Raw genomic sequence first — 19,505 nt, 5'->3', positions numbered from 1 at the left:
ACAATTTACTTGTCACATGGAACCGCTTGTTATTTAATGTCGATTTAAAGAACGAAAGCTATAATTTGTGCAACACGTATACCGTCGTTCCTCGGTAAGGAAAAGCAAAAATAATATATCACAGATAAATCATATATTTTATTATAGCACCAGAGGCTATACAGGGGGAGGGAAAGATGTGACAAATAAAACACAGTATGGATTAGATGTACACAGACTCTGGGAAGAGGAAGAGTCATGCACTTCGGTTCCTACTAGCTTTCATCTTGATCTGTTTTGATGATAACTGGTATCTGGTAATGGGCAAGGTTTTGGGAAGGATATGAACCCGAGTCATCACAAAAGGGTTGACCCAGTGATCACTGGTGAAGCGTTTTAGGCTGTGAGGTGGACGACTATTTGCGCGAGTTATCGGCTTCAGTCCACCGAAAGCAGGAAAGGACCACAGTTCAACATACATTGGCCTTTTTTCAGTTAAAAACAAAAACGAGATATAATTAAATACTCCTCTTTACATATACACATTTGTGCCGCGAGAGCGTTTTCACTTACAAACATATAAAAATACTCATTAACTAGTCTGATAAGAAAATAATGTATAAAAGTATATAGTAAAAACATTTAATCATGTCCATTCAGAAGATCACTTCCATCTTTTTTTCTTATATTACATGATGATAAAACACAAAAACTAAAACAGTTTGTATCCCTCATACAGAAATGCACTCTGGAAAAAAAGGAAGACGAAAATAAAACGTGACATGATGCAATAGTGATATGAACCTTTGGAGTATGAAGGCAGGAAAAAATTTTTTTTTCACCTGTCAGATGAGAAATACCAGATTTAAGTGTGAATGTCACAGAGACGCCAAACCATATTAAATAAAAAACAGTCTTGAGGGAATGTGGATGTCTGATGTATGATATTTTTTTTTTTAAAAAGAGGATTTTCTCTGATCATATACATGAAAAGATGCTTAAAAGGTGCCTGTGATGTCAGCAGTTCAACTGTCCCCTTGAAACAGAGTCTTCACACGGTTTCAGTCACTTAAATACGTTTCCAAACTAAAAAAACAACAAAAAAAAAAAGGGTAAAAGTGAATTGAAATGCAAGGCCAGAGAAAGACACTATTTCAGAGACGACTACTCAGTGTCATCGATCTTGGTGGGGTACCTAGTAGAGAACAGACAACCTATTGTGCTCTGAGCGAGCAGACATCGTCAGCACATTTGTGAAAACACTGTAAATGGAGCAACCTGAGTCTGAAGATAGTCTGTAGAAATCAGAGCTGAGAGTCAAGAAGGCTTCAACAATCTGGCTACAATATAGATAGCTCAACCAAAGATGAAAATTCCCACGTCGTTCCAAATCTGTTTCTGGCCTAAAACAACATTGTGTAATCACTCAGCTAAGGACAAAAAAGAAGAGAAATAGTTTCATCCCCCATTCAACATGACATTTAAATGTATTACTTTTCATTATAAAAATGTAATTTTTTATATTTAATAATAATTGTATTTTTTCCAATATTTATGGCTGTCCTTATTTCTTTGCTTTCTAACATTAAACCATAGGCCTACCATATTAGGCAGAAAACCGTAAAGTTTCACGCAATTCAAGTGGGTTATACTTTTCAGGTCAGAAAATATGGAAATTCTCTATTCACTGTATGGACAAAAAAATTGGTTTGGAACAGCTTTGGAACACATGGGGATGAGTAAATGAATTTTCATTTTTAGGTGAACTAAACCTTCAAAATAATCAAATCCATACATGCCAAGAAGTCTTACAATGCAAACAAAAAAGACGTGAAAAAAGGCATCTTGATCAAGAAAGTTGGGAATCTGACTTCACTGCTGACAAAATTGGCATGTTAAAGGCTATGTACATATCTGCGAGTACATTAATGTGTTAATTCATGTCAAAACAAGCTGTTCAACCTCACACACGGTACTCTGCAACTGATTTTTGTCGTTATAAAGGTGGCCTCATTTCACACGAATCTTCAATTATGTACAATCGCTGCTTAGCATATGGAAGTAAAAACAGATATGGCACGACACACACACACACACACACACACAAAGCTTCAGAACATCATCTCACTCTAGATCGGTGACTAAATGTCCTCTGCAATCCCAATGGTGTTTCGTTTAGTCTTTCCATCAGCAAAAGTACAAATGTCACAAGGCAAGAGAAAAAAAATCCTTCAAAATACAAAAAAAGGAATTGTGTGTGTTTTATAGCAAATTTGTAAGAAGCGATGTTTAGTGTTGGGGGCACGATTACCATATTCTAGGTCACACTGATGTCAGTACTCTAGTTGAAGGTAGAATGGTGAGTTCGATCAAGATTTTGTCAGTTTGGTTCTTCTAGTAGTGAAGTCCTAGAGGCACAAATGCCCCTGATAAGGCTATGAGAGACACTGCTGTTTTGAAGACATGCACATGTAGAAAGGCAGCGAGTTCATCCGCACAGGACGTGATGTCAGAAGGCAGGGTGTGGGGCAGGGACCGGTGACAGCAGCTGGGTGAGTGGCAGTGAGAGGCCAATTAGACAATCACACAATGGCAGCCGCTCTTATCCTTCTCTTTGCGCGTGGGCTCCGGCGAGGGTGGGCACTCTTGCTCCTGGAACTTCCTGTGAGAGGATGTAACAATCATGTCTTACTCAGTGTACAAATCTTTAAGCTCAACTCAAGATATGCCTTTACACGTCATCCTAAACACTTGGCTCCTGACGGAATTTATTTCAATTTATTTAGTTATTGTTAAACTAAAACTAAGCTGAAATAAATTCAAATGTAAGCAAGTATACAATGCTCATTTTATCCCTCAATGCAATATGCTTGATTTGGTCTTCCATTTCTACAATGACACATAAATTAAAGTACCAGCAGTGATCTCTTTATTAACTATCTGATCGGACTGTCAAAATGAAAGACATTTTTACATATAAAATTGGATCAAAAATGAATAAAACAACTACATATATTTCTGAGGTGATAACTAAACAGCGCTTGCTGGTGGTTCCACAGTATTGTATGAGAGACTCACCTTATGACTCGGACCAACTCGTGGAAAGCCTGGTCTACATTCATACGGATCTTAGCTGAGGCCTCCATGTATGTGACTTTGAGTTGTCGGGCAAGCTGCTGGCCCTCCTCCTGAGTAACCTGAAAAATGAAAACCTCTTCAATTAAAATAAAAACAGTTTAAACACAATTTTTGCTTGATTTTGATTAAAACAGTATCTCTTATAAGATACTGAATAAAACAGTGCCTCTTATATAAGTTGCCATTCATAAAATAAAGGCAATTGATGCAGTTAATTAGAACGTTCTCCGTTCTGACACAAGGTGGCAGTGTAACACCATCTGAGTGTCTGTCAATGGCAGAATGCACTCAGTAACCCCATATCTTTTATTACCATCTCTCTCCTTAACAGACACAGTCTCTGTGATATTTTTCAGCCTTTCAGTTCTCTTCATTGATTTTCAAGACTGAATTTCATCCACATTTAATTATCTCTTAACAGCTCTGGGTATTCCATGTATGTGTACAGTATGTAAATGTGTCATTTTAAAACATAAACAATATAGAGAGAAGCTCTACAATTTATACAGTAGTCATGCTATGATTTCAGTACAGACAAAGAGTTTAAAAACGTTCGTATCAATACTGATTCAGTGTAGCTTTCTGAAATGACAGTACTTGAGGTGATTCATGCCACTCACTTGTCTCTGTTGCTCCAGATCAGCTTTGTTACCCACTAGAATCATGGGAAATTCATCCCTGTCCTTCACTCTCAAGATCTGTCGTTGAAACTTGTAGATCTCTTCAAAGCTGAGGAAAACAAGGTGACGCATGGCAATTAAAAAAGGCCCAAACAAACAGCTTGAAACTTGCAATGCATTTTCACACACACACAAAGAAATATGCAAATATGTATATATAATCGGGGTGCACAAAGTTTTTGGTCTGGTTCTCAAGGGAGCACCTGGAGATGCTGTTTGGTTCTCACACTTTACACGGCACACTTATCCTACAAGCTGTCGTCATCACTTTCCTCCTGACTGCTCTCCTCACTATCTTCTTTTCTCTCAATGAGGTAGATCATGATGATGATGTTTTTATTTTATTTTATTAACATTAATGACACAGACAACAGCAGGAATATTAGGCTGCTGTCACTTTAAGACTAAATGCGCAAACCGAATACTGACACTCATCCGGTTTCTTTCTCAACTGTTCACTTACGACAACCGAAAGAATACTTGCCAAGACATAATTTTGTATGTGTCCGCAAGCGCAAGTAAAAGCGTAAGAGGAATCAATTCGGTGTTCGATCGCTGTCTGAAACGCTTCTCTCTCTCTCTGCACGCTTCGGGTGTGTTTGTGTGTGTGTGAGGCTGTGCGCCAAAATAAGTCCCGATTTTCGCGTCTTCTTCCGCGTTTAAAATCGTTTGAATGTGTAAATTGGCAAGACAAAAACATATCCAAATGATAAACTTTCCCTCTACTTAGCAGTTAATCTGCTAATCACATGCGTGCCGAACCGTGGGGCCTGGTCCGACTCCTTACAACTGCGATCCATTGCACCCCTAATAATTAATGAAGACACTTATCATCATGATTGCTATCTTACCAGAGATGAAGAAAAATCCTACTCCAGTAAGTAAACGTGTCCGTCCCCAAATATGTTGGTACAAAGCGCTCCCCTCCACATGAGTTTCACATTCTGAATAGCACACATCTGAGGCGGCGTTGGGGACACGTTTTATTAGTCGTTATATTTGATTATTAAATAAGTAATTTAATTAAATGATCAATCACATTGACACATTTTACAACCCTACTAGCCATTTATTTAGACTAAACCCTTCTCATTCATTTGTTGAGGAACATGGCTTTTTGAACAGTATTCTCACATATGACAGTACAGTAAACGCATATTGTAGTATTAAGGCTAACGATTAATTGATTGTTAATTTAAATGACGATCGATCATGGGAATTTGAGTAAATTGACATCCCTAGTTCATATATGTATGTATATATATATATATACATATATATATGAATCAATAAATATATTGTTCAAAGTAGAGACAAAAAGTCTTGGGACACTTTCTCATTCTTAAATTGGTGGAACAGTGGTTATTTTGCTGAGACACCTGGTGTCAACTTGAGGGGAACTAATAAAAAAAATTATTGACCGATAACCCCAATGGTACCATATCATGCATTCCTAGTAAGGGCATTTTCATAAATGAAAATATAGTACAGAAATAATGAAATGAAAGTACAGACACATACACCCACAAAGCGGAGCTCTTCCTTCTTACAAAACCTAAAAGTAATGCAATCCCACCCTTCCAGCTGAAAAGCAGCTATCTCTCTCTGTTTTGGGCCACAGAACTGCATTACAGTACACAGGATGACACAAGGTCACTTGGTTCTCATGCCTTTCCAATAAACTTTCCAGTAAAGCTGTAAGACGGCTAGAAGCCATCATATGGAGAACAGTGTGTGTGTGCTGGGGAGGAAGGACATTGATATGAGGTCTCTGTTGATTCTAACAGTTCGAGCAGTTTAAATGTCATGCAGGAGGAGGAAGTGCTTGTCATGGGCTCTGGAGAGACTGCGAGATTGTGTGTTCAGAGAAGCCGGTGCCATCGGCTCTGAGCAGGGTAATGTAAACGAAGGAAGGAAAGACTGTTTACAGCATAAACACAAAGTGGGAAGGACCCTAAGAGGGCACAAACACTCCCAAAACGGCTGATCGCACACCAAATTCCTCAAGCATACACACTGCAATGTGCGTGAGATCTGTTTATTTGCATGTGCTGGGTTTGACTCAACAAAACCTGGGGGATAAATTAGTAAGCCTCTAATTTTACAGTTACAGAAAATGTGAATGAGTGGGGGTGCGGGGGCATTAATAAAAATGGAAAGACAAAAACAGAATGAAAGTGAAACTGAGACAGACAATGTAGGGGAAAGGGGAAGAAAGAGAGAAAGTTGAGAGAAAACATGAGTGGAACATTGCTCACCTTCCTCGGTCAGTGACAGAGAAGACGAGAAGGAAGCCCTCCCCTGTCCTCATGTATTGTTCTCTCATGGCTCCAAACTCTTCCTGTCCTGCTGTATCCAGGACTAACAAACACAGAACATCCATGTTAGTCACCCACAGACTCACTTTAGCCACATCACCAATATATGTTTGATTACAAGTGTTTTCATTATGTAAATGATCTTCTATATATTAATATTTCTTTATCTATGGCTTAACATGGTTCTGTGTCATGTATATATGGCAATGTTTACACAGTGTTTTGGATTGACAAGTGTATTTACTAACAGGTGTGACTCTCAAACAGCAGACTGAATAATTTATGTATGAATGTAACAAAAGTCTTACAACAGCCTTGAGTGATGCCAGTAATAAAAGGCTTTGTTTGTTTTCATGATCGGATCACATTAAGGGACTTGATCGCTTTATATGATGAACAGATTGAATTTATTCACATATAAACATTGATCAGCGAACATAAACAGAAGCTCAACTGAACCTGATGAAGCATGAGAACAAATCTCTTGCGGAAGCTCAAATGTGCTGTGTGACACAAGAGAATGGATCCTCATTGGTTCTTGCGGAAGCTCAAACGTGCTGTGTAACACACTGGAATTAACCTAACTGGTTCTTGCAGAAGCTCAAATGTGCTGCGTAACACGAGAATGAACCTCACTGGTTCTTGAGAAAGCTCAAACATGATGCGTAACACGAGAATGAACCTCATTGGTTCTTGCGGAAGCTATAACATGCTGCGTAACACGAGAATGAACCTCATTGGTTCTTGCGGAAGCTATAACATGCTGCGTAACACGAGAATGAACCTCATTGGTTTTTGCGGAAGCTATAACATGAGAATGAACCTCATAGATTTTTGCGGAAGCTCAAACATGATGTGTAACACATGAGAACGAACCTCATTGGTTTTTGCGGAAGCTCAAACGTGCTGCAAAACATGAAAATGAACCTCATTGGTTCTTGCGGAAGCTCAAACGTGCTGCGTAACACGAGAATGAACCTCATTGGTTTTTGCGGAAGCTATAACATGAGAATGAACCTCATTGGTTTTTGCGGAAGCTCAAACATGCTGCGTAACACATGAGAACGAACCTCATTGGTTTTTGCAGAAGCTCAAATGTGCTGCGTAACACAAGAATGAACCTCATTGGTTCTTGAGGAAGCTCAAAAGTGTTTTGCTAAGACAAGAATGAACCTCATTGGTTCTTGAGGAAGCTCAAAAGTGTTTTGCTAAGACAAGAATGAACCTCATTGGTTCTTGAGGAAGCTCAAAAGTGTTTTGCTAAGACACGAGAATGAACCTCATTGGTTCTTGCGGAAGCTCAAACGTGCTGCGTAACACATGAGAATGAACCTCATTGGTTCTTGCAGAAGCTCAAATGTGCTGCGTAACACATGAGAATGAACCTCATTAGTTCTTGCAGAAGCTCAAATGTGCTGCGTAACACATGAGAATGAACCTCATTGGTTCTTGCGGAAGCTCAAACGTGCTGCGTAACACGAGAATGAACCTCATTGGTTCTTGCGGAAGCTCAAACGTGCTGCGTAACACATGAGAATGAACCTCATTGGTTCTTGCAGAAGCTCAAATGTGCTGCGTAACACATGAGAATGAACCTCATTAGTTCTTGCAGAAGCTCAAATGTGCTGCGTAACACATGAGAATGAACCTCATTGGTTCTTGCAGAAGCTCAAATGTGCTGCGTAACACATGAGAATGAACCTCATTGGTTCTTGCAGAAGCTCAAATGTGCTGCGTAACACGAGAATGAACCTCATTAGTTCTTGCAGAAGCTCAAATGTGCTGCGTAACACAAGAATGGACCTCATTCTTGGTTCTTGAGGAAGCTCAAACGGTCTGCATAACACGAGAATGAACCTCATTGGTTTTTGCGGAAGCTTAAAACGTGCTGCGTAACACACGAGAATGAACCTCATTAGCTCTTGCAGAAGCTCAAACGTGCTGCGTAACATGAAAATGAACCTCATTGGTTCTTGAGGAAGCTCAAAAGTGCTGCGTAACAAGAATGAACCTCACTGGTTCTTGCAGACGCTCAAATGTGCCACATAAAACACACGAAAACGAACCTCATTGGTTCTTGCAGAAGCTCAAACGTGCTGGTTAACACAATAGAATGAACCTCATTGGCTCTTGCAGAAGCTCAAACGTGCTGCACAACACGAGAATGAACCTCATTGGTTCTTGTGGAAGCTCAAACGGTCTGCATAACACACAAGAATGAACCTCATTGGTTCTTGTGGAAGCTCAAACGGTCTGCATAACACACAAGAATGAACCTCATTGGTTCTCAAATGTCAAATGAACATGCTTGAGCTTCAGTTTACCACAACTGATGAGCTGATAAATGTTTATATGGAATAAAGGCCTAAATTATATCTGATCATCATATAAAGCAATTGTGTCTCTTCAAAACATTTTGGACTAAACCACTCAATTCATATGGATTATTTTTTACAATCTCTTTATGAACTTTTTATAGCGTCAAAGTGGTAGTTGTGTAGCTGTCTATGGAGAAAACAGAAAGCTCTCAGATTTCACCAGAAAGATCTTCATTTGTGTTTGATCTTCAAGGTTTGGAACAACATGAGGGTGAGAAATGAATGACAGAATTTTTATTTTTGGGTGAGCTAACCCTTTAAACCCCATCCCTAAATGCTCACAATCATCTGCCTCTGTTTTTAAGTGTAACACTCACATCTAAAAATCCAATCAACAACCGATGGATAAAACCAAGTCCCCACTCCTCACCCTATGTTTTATTAGACGATGCAATCGGATATTGTGATATTTTTTATGAAAATATTTTTCACATCGTCCAGTCCTGGTTCAAACAAGAACAGACAAATATAACTTAATTTTAAGTGTACAAGTATGCATAATGCACAGAACAATAACAAAATGCACCAGTTTCTCTGTAATATATCTGTTATCATCAGCTATATCATCTATTATGTATAATCACATCAGAAGGTGCTTTATCTTTACTGCCGGTTAGCAATATGTTGTTTCCCTACATCCTGTGTGATTTGTTTGACAATCAGTCTCTCTCATTCATCTGTGGCATACTTACTGTCCAGCCTTGCAGGCCTATCGTCAATCACGCACTGCTTTGTGTAGGAGTCTTCAATCGTGGGGTCATAGTCAGTGACAAAGTATGACTAAACACAAAAGGAGAGAGAATATAAACACAAGAAAGGTCAATATCACATCAGATTCAAAAAGTGCAGTATGAGGAGCTAGGAAGGCATCAAGACATGTCCAAATTCAATGTTTGTGTCGCATCCTGTCTCCCAAGATACTTGTCTAGTGGGATTTTGAAAGTATAGATGTCCCTTCACAGCATATAATATCCCACAATCCTATGCATGCGGTTTGGCGGATAATGAAATTAATAAAAAGCAGTTGAAAGAATTTTATTTAGAAATGTCTTTGTTAACGGCTCAATTTCTACAAAGAAATAAGCTTGGTAGACATCAAAAAAGTGCTTGCTTATATCTAAAGCTCATTTGAATTCATTTTAGATCATTAGGCATGATGTTATTGTGCCTTAGAAGCTTGTCTGAAACCAGTTTCCCTTTTGAGGAACTTTCATACACAAACATCATTGACTTCAGCTTTGATTCAGGGATCTACATGCATAAAAGAGTACTTGTTTTGAAAGCTATGCTAAATGAGGGCTTATACTCATAACACAACCCAACAGACAAACTGTTCTGTCTCTTCTGAAAAATAAAAAAAGACATCCGCCCTTGTGTGTACAGTGCAAACATAGACTTCATGTCAACATTATTTGTGTGGCCCTCCGTTTGGGGTTGATAATTACGGTTAATTAACCGCAAACTTTTTTTGTTTCCACGGGCTGTTTCCATGCTAATCTGAACGCGGTATCAGTTTGTAATGAAAGGGGGAGTTGTAAGGAGGCATTTTTCACATTTTTCCCATATTTTCTGTGCCTCCCCTCCCAGGAGGCTGTTTAAGTGACGACAGCTGAACGTTATGTTCAGGCTTGTCTTTGTGTCAACTGAACACATGCTCATGCTCACACACAACAATGCCAAAGCAGTAGTTTCCTATTTTAAGTTTGACTACTGATGTTCCTGTAACCGCTAGTCGAGTAATCTGTTTTTAGCAGCGAAACGAGAAGCACTTCAAAAATGAGAGTAGAGCTTTGTTCTCCTTTCCGTGTCAACCATTCACTGAGGATGGTTTTAACTTCTAAAAAGAAAATATAAATCTATACTGCGAAAGATATAAATTGCACAAGAAATTAAGACTTTTTCAAAAACTATTAATATATTATTTAGAAAATAGTAGTAAAGAATGAGTAGATTCCTCATGACTGATGGTATATACACCCCAAAACAAAAGTGTGGGGTCAGTAAGAAAGTCTCATACTCACCAAGGCTGCATTTATTTGATAAAAAAAAAAACAGTAAAAACAGTATTATTGTGGAATATTATTACTGCAATTTAAATTTAGTTTTCTATTTTAATATATTTTAAAATGTAATTTATTTCTGTGATGGCAAAGCTGAATTTACAGGAGCCAAGATTTTTTTTTTTTATTATTAGCAATGTTAAAAACAGTTGTTCTACTTAACTTTTTCTCTTTTTTTTAAATATACTTCGATGAATAGAAAGTTTAAAAGAACAGCATTTATTTTACATAAAAGCCTAATGTAACAATATACATTTCTTTACTGTCACTTTTAATCAGTTTACTTTGACCGGTGGTATACACATCCTTGCTGAATAAAATGATTAATTTAAAATTAAATTAAAATAAATATACTGACCCCAAACATTTGGACGTTAGAGAAATTCATGTTTAATCCCGTCCGAATCTGTCATGTCTGTTTTTTTCTCACACAACCTCAGTAAAAATTCCAGGGCAAATTACCTACGGTTTTTCAGCAAACTCAACGGTCCTCTGAGAAATCGAATCCCGTCCGAATGTGAATGTCTGTGATTGCTGATGTTGTATTATCCTAACGCTTCTCCTCATGTTTTTTTTTTTTTTTTTTTTTACCTATACCTGAGCTACAGTTTGCGCACCAATCTTTGACATGCTTTCATTTAGTTTCAATATAGATGGTATCCAAAAAAAAAAATAAAAATAGCGGAAACTGCAAAGACTGACAATTTTAATATTAGTGTCAGGTAAGAGTAAGACACTTGTCTAGATTTCTCTGCTAACTTATGCAGGTTTATTATAAACAGCCACTGCTATAAGTTTACTTAAATGTTTTGTATTTATAATAAATTAAAAAGATATCAACCACTCTTAAACATATACGTGACGCATGCACAGCAGATGACCTTCTGTAACACCCACATCTAGAAAACACACTCCCACCTCTGCAATAAACACGGAGATGTTAGTTCCGTCCAAATTGGTACATGAAATCACAGACGTCGAGTGAAAAGAACTGTAACTCAAACTTTTTCTTAGAAACTATGGTTGTCTCCAAATAGGGCTTAGCCTAAGTCTTGTGTTCAGCTGGCTGAATTTTTCAACAAATTTATTAAGGACTTACACATTACAATTTACACTCAATATTCAAGATACATTCTTTGAAAACAAGTCTTGTCTTATGTGATTTAGCTTTTTAGGTAAATGTATTTGCTTTGAAGCTGCAGTACAATTCGGAAATATTGTGGAATTGTAAAAAATAATGCCTTTTCCAAAAACTTTTCCTAAATACTCACTTATCTGCAACTACTGTGAAAACAGGGATTCCCGCCCTAAACTGCCAAGTTTTCTGATTGGCTTGTCCAGGCTGTGGTCAGATTCTTTGGCTGTCACAGAGACATGTGATATCACAATACATCTATTTCAGTGATAACTGTCAGGTATACAGACATTTTCCAGTGATCTATTCCAAAAAAAAAAGCTGTAAAAAGAATAGGATTATTTGCAAATGTACTTCTACAACAAAAGTGCATCCAAAGTACATTTGCAAATGTTATTGACAGTGAGAAAATGCAGCATGAGCACTGACATAAAGAAGCCTGTAACCACTCGCTCTCTTTTCTTGACATCAGTCATCCTTTCACACAGTGGCTCCTCTGTATGCACTGCGTGCAAGACTCCATCACGTCCACTTTCCACTGTTCAATAATTCATCAGCAGTGCTGCATATGCAGTCGACTTCATCGCTCACTCGTCGCAGTGGGGATACAGGCAGAATGAGGTGAGAGAGAACAAGACAGATGGACAGACAGAGAGAATACCTGCTGCTAATTCCAACAAACTCACAACATTTTAAGCACTGCACCTAACATTTCAGTCGCGCACATTAAAATATGCACATGTGAATACAAGAACAAGGCACCTGATTTCGTGACAATGCTACAAACGATTGAGAGTGAAAGTGACACCTTCGATTGAAGAGTAAGATAGAAAGTGAGCTGAAAAACAAAAGTCTGCACGTGATCAGATGAAACCTTTAGTCATGATGCAACATGGGAGCTCACACATTCCAGTTTTCTGTAGAGCAACATCTTTCAGAACTTCAACTTACAGCATGGCACTGCCCTTCTGCCACGCAAATATCGTACACACACACACACGTACACACATGCACTTCTGGTTCGCTATCTTTGTGGGGACTCTTCATAGAAGTAATGGTTTTTATACTGTACAAACTACACTAACCCTACCCCTAAATCTACCCATCACAGAAAACTTTCTGCATTTTTACATTTTCAAAAAACTCATTCTGTATGATTTATAAGCTTGTTTCCTCAATTTAGGTCCCCATGGTGACACGAGTCCTCATGAGTCAGTGTGCATTCAGGTTGAAGTCCCCACCGGGATAGAAAAACAAGCACACACACACACTTACATAGACCACAGTTTTAAAGTTTGATTTCTGTTCAATTTTTTTACGTCTCACTAAATGCTCACTAAAGCATTTTGTAATAGATGTTGTAATTACAAAAATACAGTAATTACAATAATATTGTTAAAATTGATTGCAATTTAAATAACGTTTCTATTTTAATAAATGTTTTAATGTACTTTATTCCTGTGATGGAAAAGCTGAATTTTCAGCAGCCATTACTCCAGTCATCAGTGTTGCATGATTCTTCAGAAAACATTAAAATATGCTGATTTGGAGCTAAAGAATTATCAATGTTGTGCTGCTTAATATTTATGTGGAAACTGAGATACATATTTCCCCAGGATTCTTTTCTTTACTTTTGATCAATTTAATGGATCTTTGCTAAATAAAATAATTAATTTCTTCAAAACTTTTGAATAGTAGTAGTGAAGCTATTTAAATGACATAACATGAACTTAAAAAAAACCTAGAAAAGTCCAAAAGGAGGACTTTGTCAGATTTAGTCAACTTCTAGGGACAAGTCAAAGAAGAGCTAAGTGAACCCACATTTAGTCTGCTTTGATCAGGCGTAGAGGGTCTGTGGTTGAAATGCAAGCTTTGTTCAAAGTCACACAGTAGCTGCGGGTAGCTGTTCAGTAATGCCCACCAGTACACATCGCCGACCCGATGCCCACCTGTCGTACCTTTGCTCTGTGCGACAGCACGTCCCAGTTGACCTTCATCAGATGTATGAATGACCAGAACTAATAGCTAACTCAAACAGTGGGGGGTCCATCTGCTTTGGCCCTCACACAAACTCTGCCACAGAGAGTGTTTGTTCTTAGAAACAACCATACTAAATGCAAATCACAGCTCTTCTTTTCAACAAAGCTACTATCTAGCCCACACGATTCAGCCGAGCTGTTGCTGTCATATGTGAAAGAGTGCCGCTCTGTGACTGTACCAGTGCAGACGATCCCTGCTATAAACACTTCAGTCATGTCGTTCAGCCTTTTTTAGGGGGCCCCCAAACTCCCTGAATGCTCTATAAATGCTCTCTGTGCCAAGGTATACCAATTAAAGAGTGCTATCCAAAGTTTCCAACTGTGTCATATAACTCTCGGCTGCCATAAAGGGTGATCCGAGCCACCTGACGTAAAGCATTCTGGGAGAGGAGAGGAAAAGGCCCACCCCAGTGAGTCGAAACCAACAGGGCACCTCCAACATTTGGCCTAAAGGAAGGAAACTCCACCTACAGGGCTAGCAGCCAGCAAAGTACAGTCCTCTGGGTGGTGATGATTTCACAAAAGAGATATTCCCGTTCCGCCCACCCTCCCCATGCACACAAGGACACTCCTTTCCACTTCAGTCACTTCTCTTTCTTTCTGATTTTCAACACCCACCTATCCCTCCATCCATTCATGCATCCTCTATCCACCCAGTGAATTCATACCTTTAAAACAGTAAGCGCTTGTTTGCCTTGTGAAAAAAAGATCGGTCCAAGTCAAACGAGGTGAAGCACAGTCAATGCGATGAACAGCAGTCAGACTGGGGTGTTTGTAGTCTTAGAGCGATACAAAGAGATAAGTATCTGCAACTGTCTGAGACAATAAAAATACAAACATAAAAAAGTGCAACAAACTACACTTCTTCATTATTCACTTCCTAACCAAAGATGCCTCAATACATTGATTAAGCTAACACATATTTGAGATATGAATCAGATACCATACATTCAGTGTAAACTGGCAGGAATCCATACAAATTCACCTCAGCATTCACCTCACCTTGGATGAAACTTTAGGTGATCATGTAAGCATATACACACTACTGTTTGGGGTCAGTAGGATTATTTTTAGGAAATTAATACTTTAATTCAGCAAGCATTAAATTGATCAAAAGTGATAGTAAAGACTTGTGTTGTTTATTACAAAACATTTCAATCTCAAATAAATGCTGTTCTTTTAAACTTTCTACTTATAAAAGAATCCCGAAAACAATGTATCACAGATTTCATAAAAAAAAAAAGTTTTCAACATTGCTAATAATAAGAAAAGTTTCTTGATAACCAAATCAGCATATTAAAATGATTTCTGAAGAATCATGTGACCATGATCATCTCACCATATATATATATATGCACACACTGACATGACTAAAGGGGTTCTCTAAGCTGTGCATGAATGAAGCAAATCCATCAGACTCCTACCTCTGTTTCTTACTGTGCGTGTGTATGTACAGTATATATATGAGTAAGAGTAAGGGAATGTGCATTTAGATGAGAAGTGTATGGCTCAGAGTTAGATTCAAGGAGACCCTGCTCTGAGTACTGCTGCTTTAATTAAAGCCAGACTTTCGTTGTGGAGCCAAATCACGTCCACCTCGAGGGCATCATGCCAGACCTTAAACAGAGGCACCCACTTTCTTTTTAAAGGTAGGGTAGGCGATTTTTGGAGAGGCTAGCAATAGCAAGCTAGCTTTGAAAAAGCATAAGATCCCACCCTCCCTTCAGAGGGTCTCTAAAGCCACACCTCCTTCAAAACACATGAACGCGTACAGCAGAGAGCAAACAAAAGCGTTACGAGAGATGGCATTAAACTACATGTCTCAGAGCACATAACATTACAATAATAATGAACAAACTACAACTGAAAGAGCACTGACCTGTACCACCTGACTGCTGCAGATTCATTTTGGCGTTGATATTTTCTAACGCCCCAGTATAGTGATGGGGACACTATACTGTCAAAAAACACCATCCTTCGGTTGAGACGTTAAACCGGGGTCCTGACTCTCTGTGGTCACAAAAAAATCCCAGGATGTCTTTCGAACGAGTAGGGGTGTTGTAACCCCCGGCATGCTGGCCAAATTTGCCCAGTGGCCTCTGTCCATCATGGCCTCCTAATCATCCCCATGATATATATATATATATATATATATATATATATATATATATATATATATATATATATGCAACTGCGAAAATTCGGTTGCAAATGAGACAAACTACAGATCCAGATTGCTCAGCAAATTCATACTACAAAGAACGATAGCCTACTTGTTGATAGACACTGAAAACTGTCAGTGGCTGTCGGTTTCAACTGATTCGCATCATGAAAACTGGTAAAACCTTAAACTTCAAAAGATAGAACAGTGAAACTCCCCATTATTTCCAATAATTCCAAATTATTGTTTATTTAATTCTGCAAACATAATACCAAACAATAAGGTGGAGATCCATGTTTTGATTTTTTTCAAATAAATCACTGAAGGTTTGATTGGCAGATTTAGTCACACAAACAGTACAAGTGGCTTGTGAAGAAACAGACTGGCTGTATGACAATTTAATGTAAGCAGAACATCGCTATGGAGATCGCTAAACTCCAGTGCATGTTTGTTTTCAGATCATCAGTGCTTTTCCCTCAGAGTGCGCATGCACAGGGTTACCAGATTGCACAGATTAAGTAAAACACCAGGCAGAACATGTAAAAGAAGAGACTAAGAGATTTAAGCTACCGGTATTTACATCTGGCAACTACAAACATCAACGCTAGTGTTGACTTGACGCAAATGTCAACCCCCCCCCCCCCCCCCAAAAAAAGGCGTTTTCAGGATAAATAATGAGTAGGCAAATATCATGATGATTATTTAAAATTAATCGAGAAAGGCAGATATCGTTATTACGATTAAAATACGATTAATCGTGCAGCCCTAATATATATACACTAATTGGCTTTATCACTCTGTCTCCTCTCCACCAATAAGCTGGTGTGTGGTGGGCATTCTGGCGCAATATGGCTGCCGTCGCATCATCCAGGTGGATGCTGCACATTGGTGGTGGTTGAGGAGATTCCCCCTTCTATGTAAAGTGCTTTGACTGCCGAAAAAAGCACTTTATACAATTTTATGAATTATTATTATTATTATTGTTGTTGTTATATATATTTAGACCACTTAACTTATTTGATTGCTATCAAGATGTGAAGAGACTTTCAACCAGCATATCAAAAAATGTTACTGGAACAAATCACCTACCCTGCCTTTAAATTCATCAAAATATGACATAAATATAATGTATGGCATCTGAAGTCTTGGAATATAATGCACAAGTTAAATTGACTCAAATTTTGGCATCCATTTTAGCATTTTTTTTTTGGTGTCTCTCAGCTGTTTACTCAAGACAAACTTATAGAAAGACACCAGCATTGAAATTCTCGATAATGACAAGACGATAATAATGTTCATATAATGGTGAATAACCAACAAATATAACAAATAGATATAACAAATATATAAAAACTAATAAATGAAAGCAAAAGCATAGTAAAAGGAGAGAACATGGTTGTATTCCTCCACTGTATCGACTTTTCTGCTGAATTATACATCAATGCAGGATTTCCATCTAGTTTACCATTCAATACAGCTCATTACATTTGGGATACATGCTCCCATGAGAAGAAGCTACTTCTGGGAAGGTTAAAATTGAATTAAAAAAATGCCAATGCCAACTGGTTTTCATTTTTATAGGCTCCAGGACACAATGAGAGAAGAAAAGACAGATTCATCCAGGAATGAATTCATCACAGTAGCGGACCGCTACAGACAGTGCCAGCTTATAGTCTGAGACCATCTGCTACAAGTGTACCCTTTTCTTGAAAAGAAGTATGATGAAAAATAGAATGGTAAAGACCGGGAGCTCAGGGACAAGTGACAGATTGCAGTTACGCTAAGTTTTTGAATGATTACCTGAAGCCATTGACCCTTAGGCCATGTTTGTAGCACTCTCCTGTAAACCAGTTAAGCATATCAATCATGCAGAGCAACCTGTAACCAACAATCTCCTTATTCAACTTTTACCATGATGACCTCTCGACATTCATAGGTCTTCACATGGCTGACCTCCTCACAAGCTAGCGGACGAGCTTGGCCTTTGGCAGCTGTCAGTAATCACGGGCAAATAACTGTGATGGTAAGGTTAAAATGAAGCAGATGGACTGCGTGGTGCTGGTGTCCACACCATGAGTTCAGGGCCTGCATTCCCCTCTTGTTCAGTACAGACTGACTAGCACACAAAAGAGCCTCCATTTCCTGGGGAAACGCCTACTTTTCCCATGAGCTCATGCATCAGCCAAGAAGTTCATTCAATGACAACAATATGAACAAGAACAAGGAGTGTATAGGGAGTAATTGTTGAAACAACACAGGGGATCATAATGTTTCTGGTAAATGTTCTCAATAATGATGTAGTGTATCATAAAGTGTAGGTTAAATGCTCAGAGTTGCACAGAGAATCAAATCGGGCTCCCTTTAAATTCAGAGTTGTAACTTGAATTGGCCACACCCCATGGTTAGTTTAATTTTAATTTTAATTGAGATAACGCAAAGAGAAATTCACAAAATTGAAATAAAAAAAAATTAAAATCAACACGTGCCCTGCATTCGAACATGCCTATTTTCCTAGTATAGGGAGATGAAAACACACAGATAACCTACTACTTACAACATTCTGAATTGCAAATCTGCAACCTGTCAGCTACCTTGAAATTTAATTTTAATTCAGGAATTTAATTCTCACTGCTCGCATCTTCTGTAACAAATCAATTGTACTGACACTATCCGAAAACTGAGGGACACAGTAAACTTCCTTTTGACATCATGTGTTTCAGATGAGCAAATGCATTTCCATGCATTTTTTTAAATCACACGAACTGCAGCTTAAGGCTGAAAGCTGAACCAACAGAATGAATAAGAAGACACATGACTCTTTATTTCTGTATGTAATCAAGGATTCTAGCAGGGTCATTGATCATTCCCAGCAGTGGTCTGAGCAAATCATCTGAAACCCCTGGAAACTCCTCAGAGCAAGTCAGGCATGAAAACCTCCAACTGTGGGTGAGGGAATCTACGGATGCCTTGTTATAAAGTAACAACTCACATTAAAGTCACACAAAACCACATTAACAGACATTTGGCAAGTCCAAACCATCATAGCATACCATGTGTAGTGAGGACACCTGTGAACCTGTGTTTTTGAAGATGAGCTTCATAAACCTGAAGTAGTTCAATGGAGTCTGTTGATGGCCTTGCCAACATGAGGAGCATCCCTGCAGAGTTTAAAAGAACAGCGAGACTAAGAGAGCTGACCAATAGTTTCAGGGCTTCAATCATGCTGCGAAAGAACAGCGTGGTCTAAACGCTCAGTTTGAACTCTCCGGGGGGTCCTAAAAGACACACGACCAGCAACCGCCCCTCTCAACATACTCAAAGAGCTCTTTTCACGCAACACGCTTTTAATCGAAGGCTGACCGCTCTACGTCATGGCCTATATATTACCGCAATTTGATGAACTGGTTTCCAGTTGTGTAACACACTTCCTTGTCACCTGGGTAGATGGCTTTGTTTTAAATCACACCAAAATGAGCAGAAGCAAAGCATCACTCATCAAGCACAAACACTCTCAGCCTCCCTGTGAGCATGTTGCTAGGCTGTCACTGTGGCTTGTGATTTTGTTGTTGCGAAGAGAAAAACAGACTTTTTGTTTCGGTTGGCGTCAGTCACTGAAT

General features: G+C 38.6%; 1 protein-coding gene across 1 annotated transcript in view; it reads right to left on the bottom strand.

Moving 5' to 3' along the window:
- Window positions 1-607: 607 nt before the first annotated feature.
- Window positions 608-19,505, bottom strand: part of rras2 (RAS related 2) — a 43,341-nt gene continuing 24,443 nt past the window's right edge. The window contains exons 2-6 of the mRNA XM_084404547.1: window positions 9,186-9,273; window positions 6,056-6,158; window positions 3,738-3,846; window positions 3,058-3,176; window positions 608-2,641 (exon numbers count right to left, since the gene is read on the bottom strand). Of these exons, the coding sequence (XP_084260673.1) occupies window positions 2,554-2,641; window positions 3,058-3,176; window positions 3,738-3,846; window positions 6,056-6,158; window positions 9,186-9,273 (507 nt within the window). The 3' untranslated portion in view covers window positions 608-2,553. The remainder of the gene's footprint in view (window positions 2,642-3,057; window positions 3,177-3,737; window positions 3,847-6,055; window positions 6,159-9,185; window positions 9,274-19,505) is intronic.

This window comes from Rutilus rutilus, assembly GCF_951802725.1.
Source record: "Rutilus rutilus genome assembly, chromosome: 3".
Classification (NCBI taxonomy): domain Eukaryota; kingdom Metazoa; phylum Chordata; class Actinopteri; order Cypriniformes; family Leuciscidae; genus Rutilus; species Rutilus rutilus.
The sequence above is the reverse complement of the archived record's forward strand: the minus strand, read 5'-3'. Positions and strand labels throughout refer to the sequence as shown.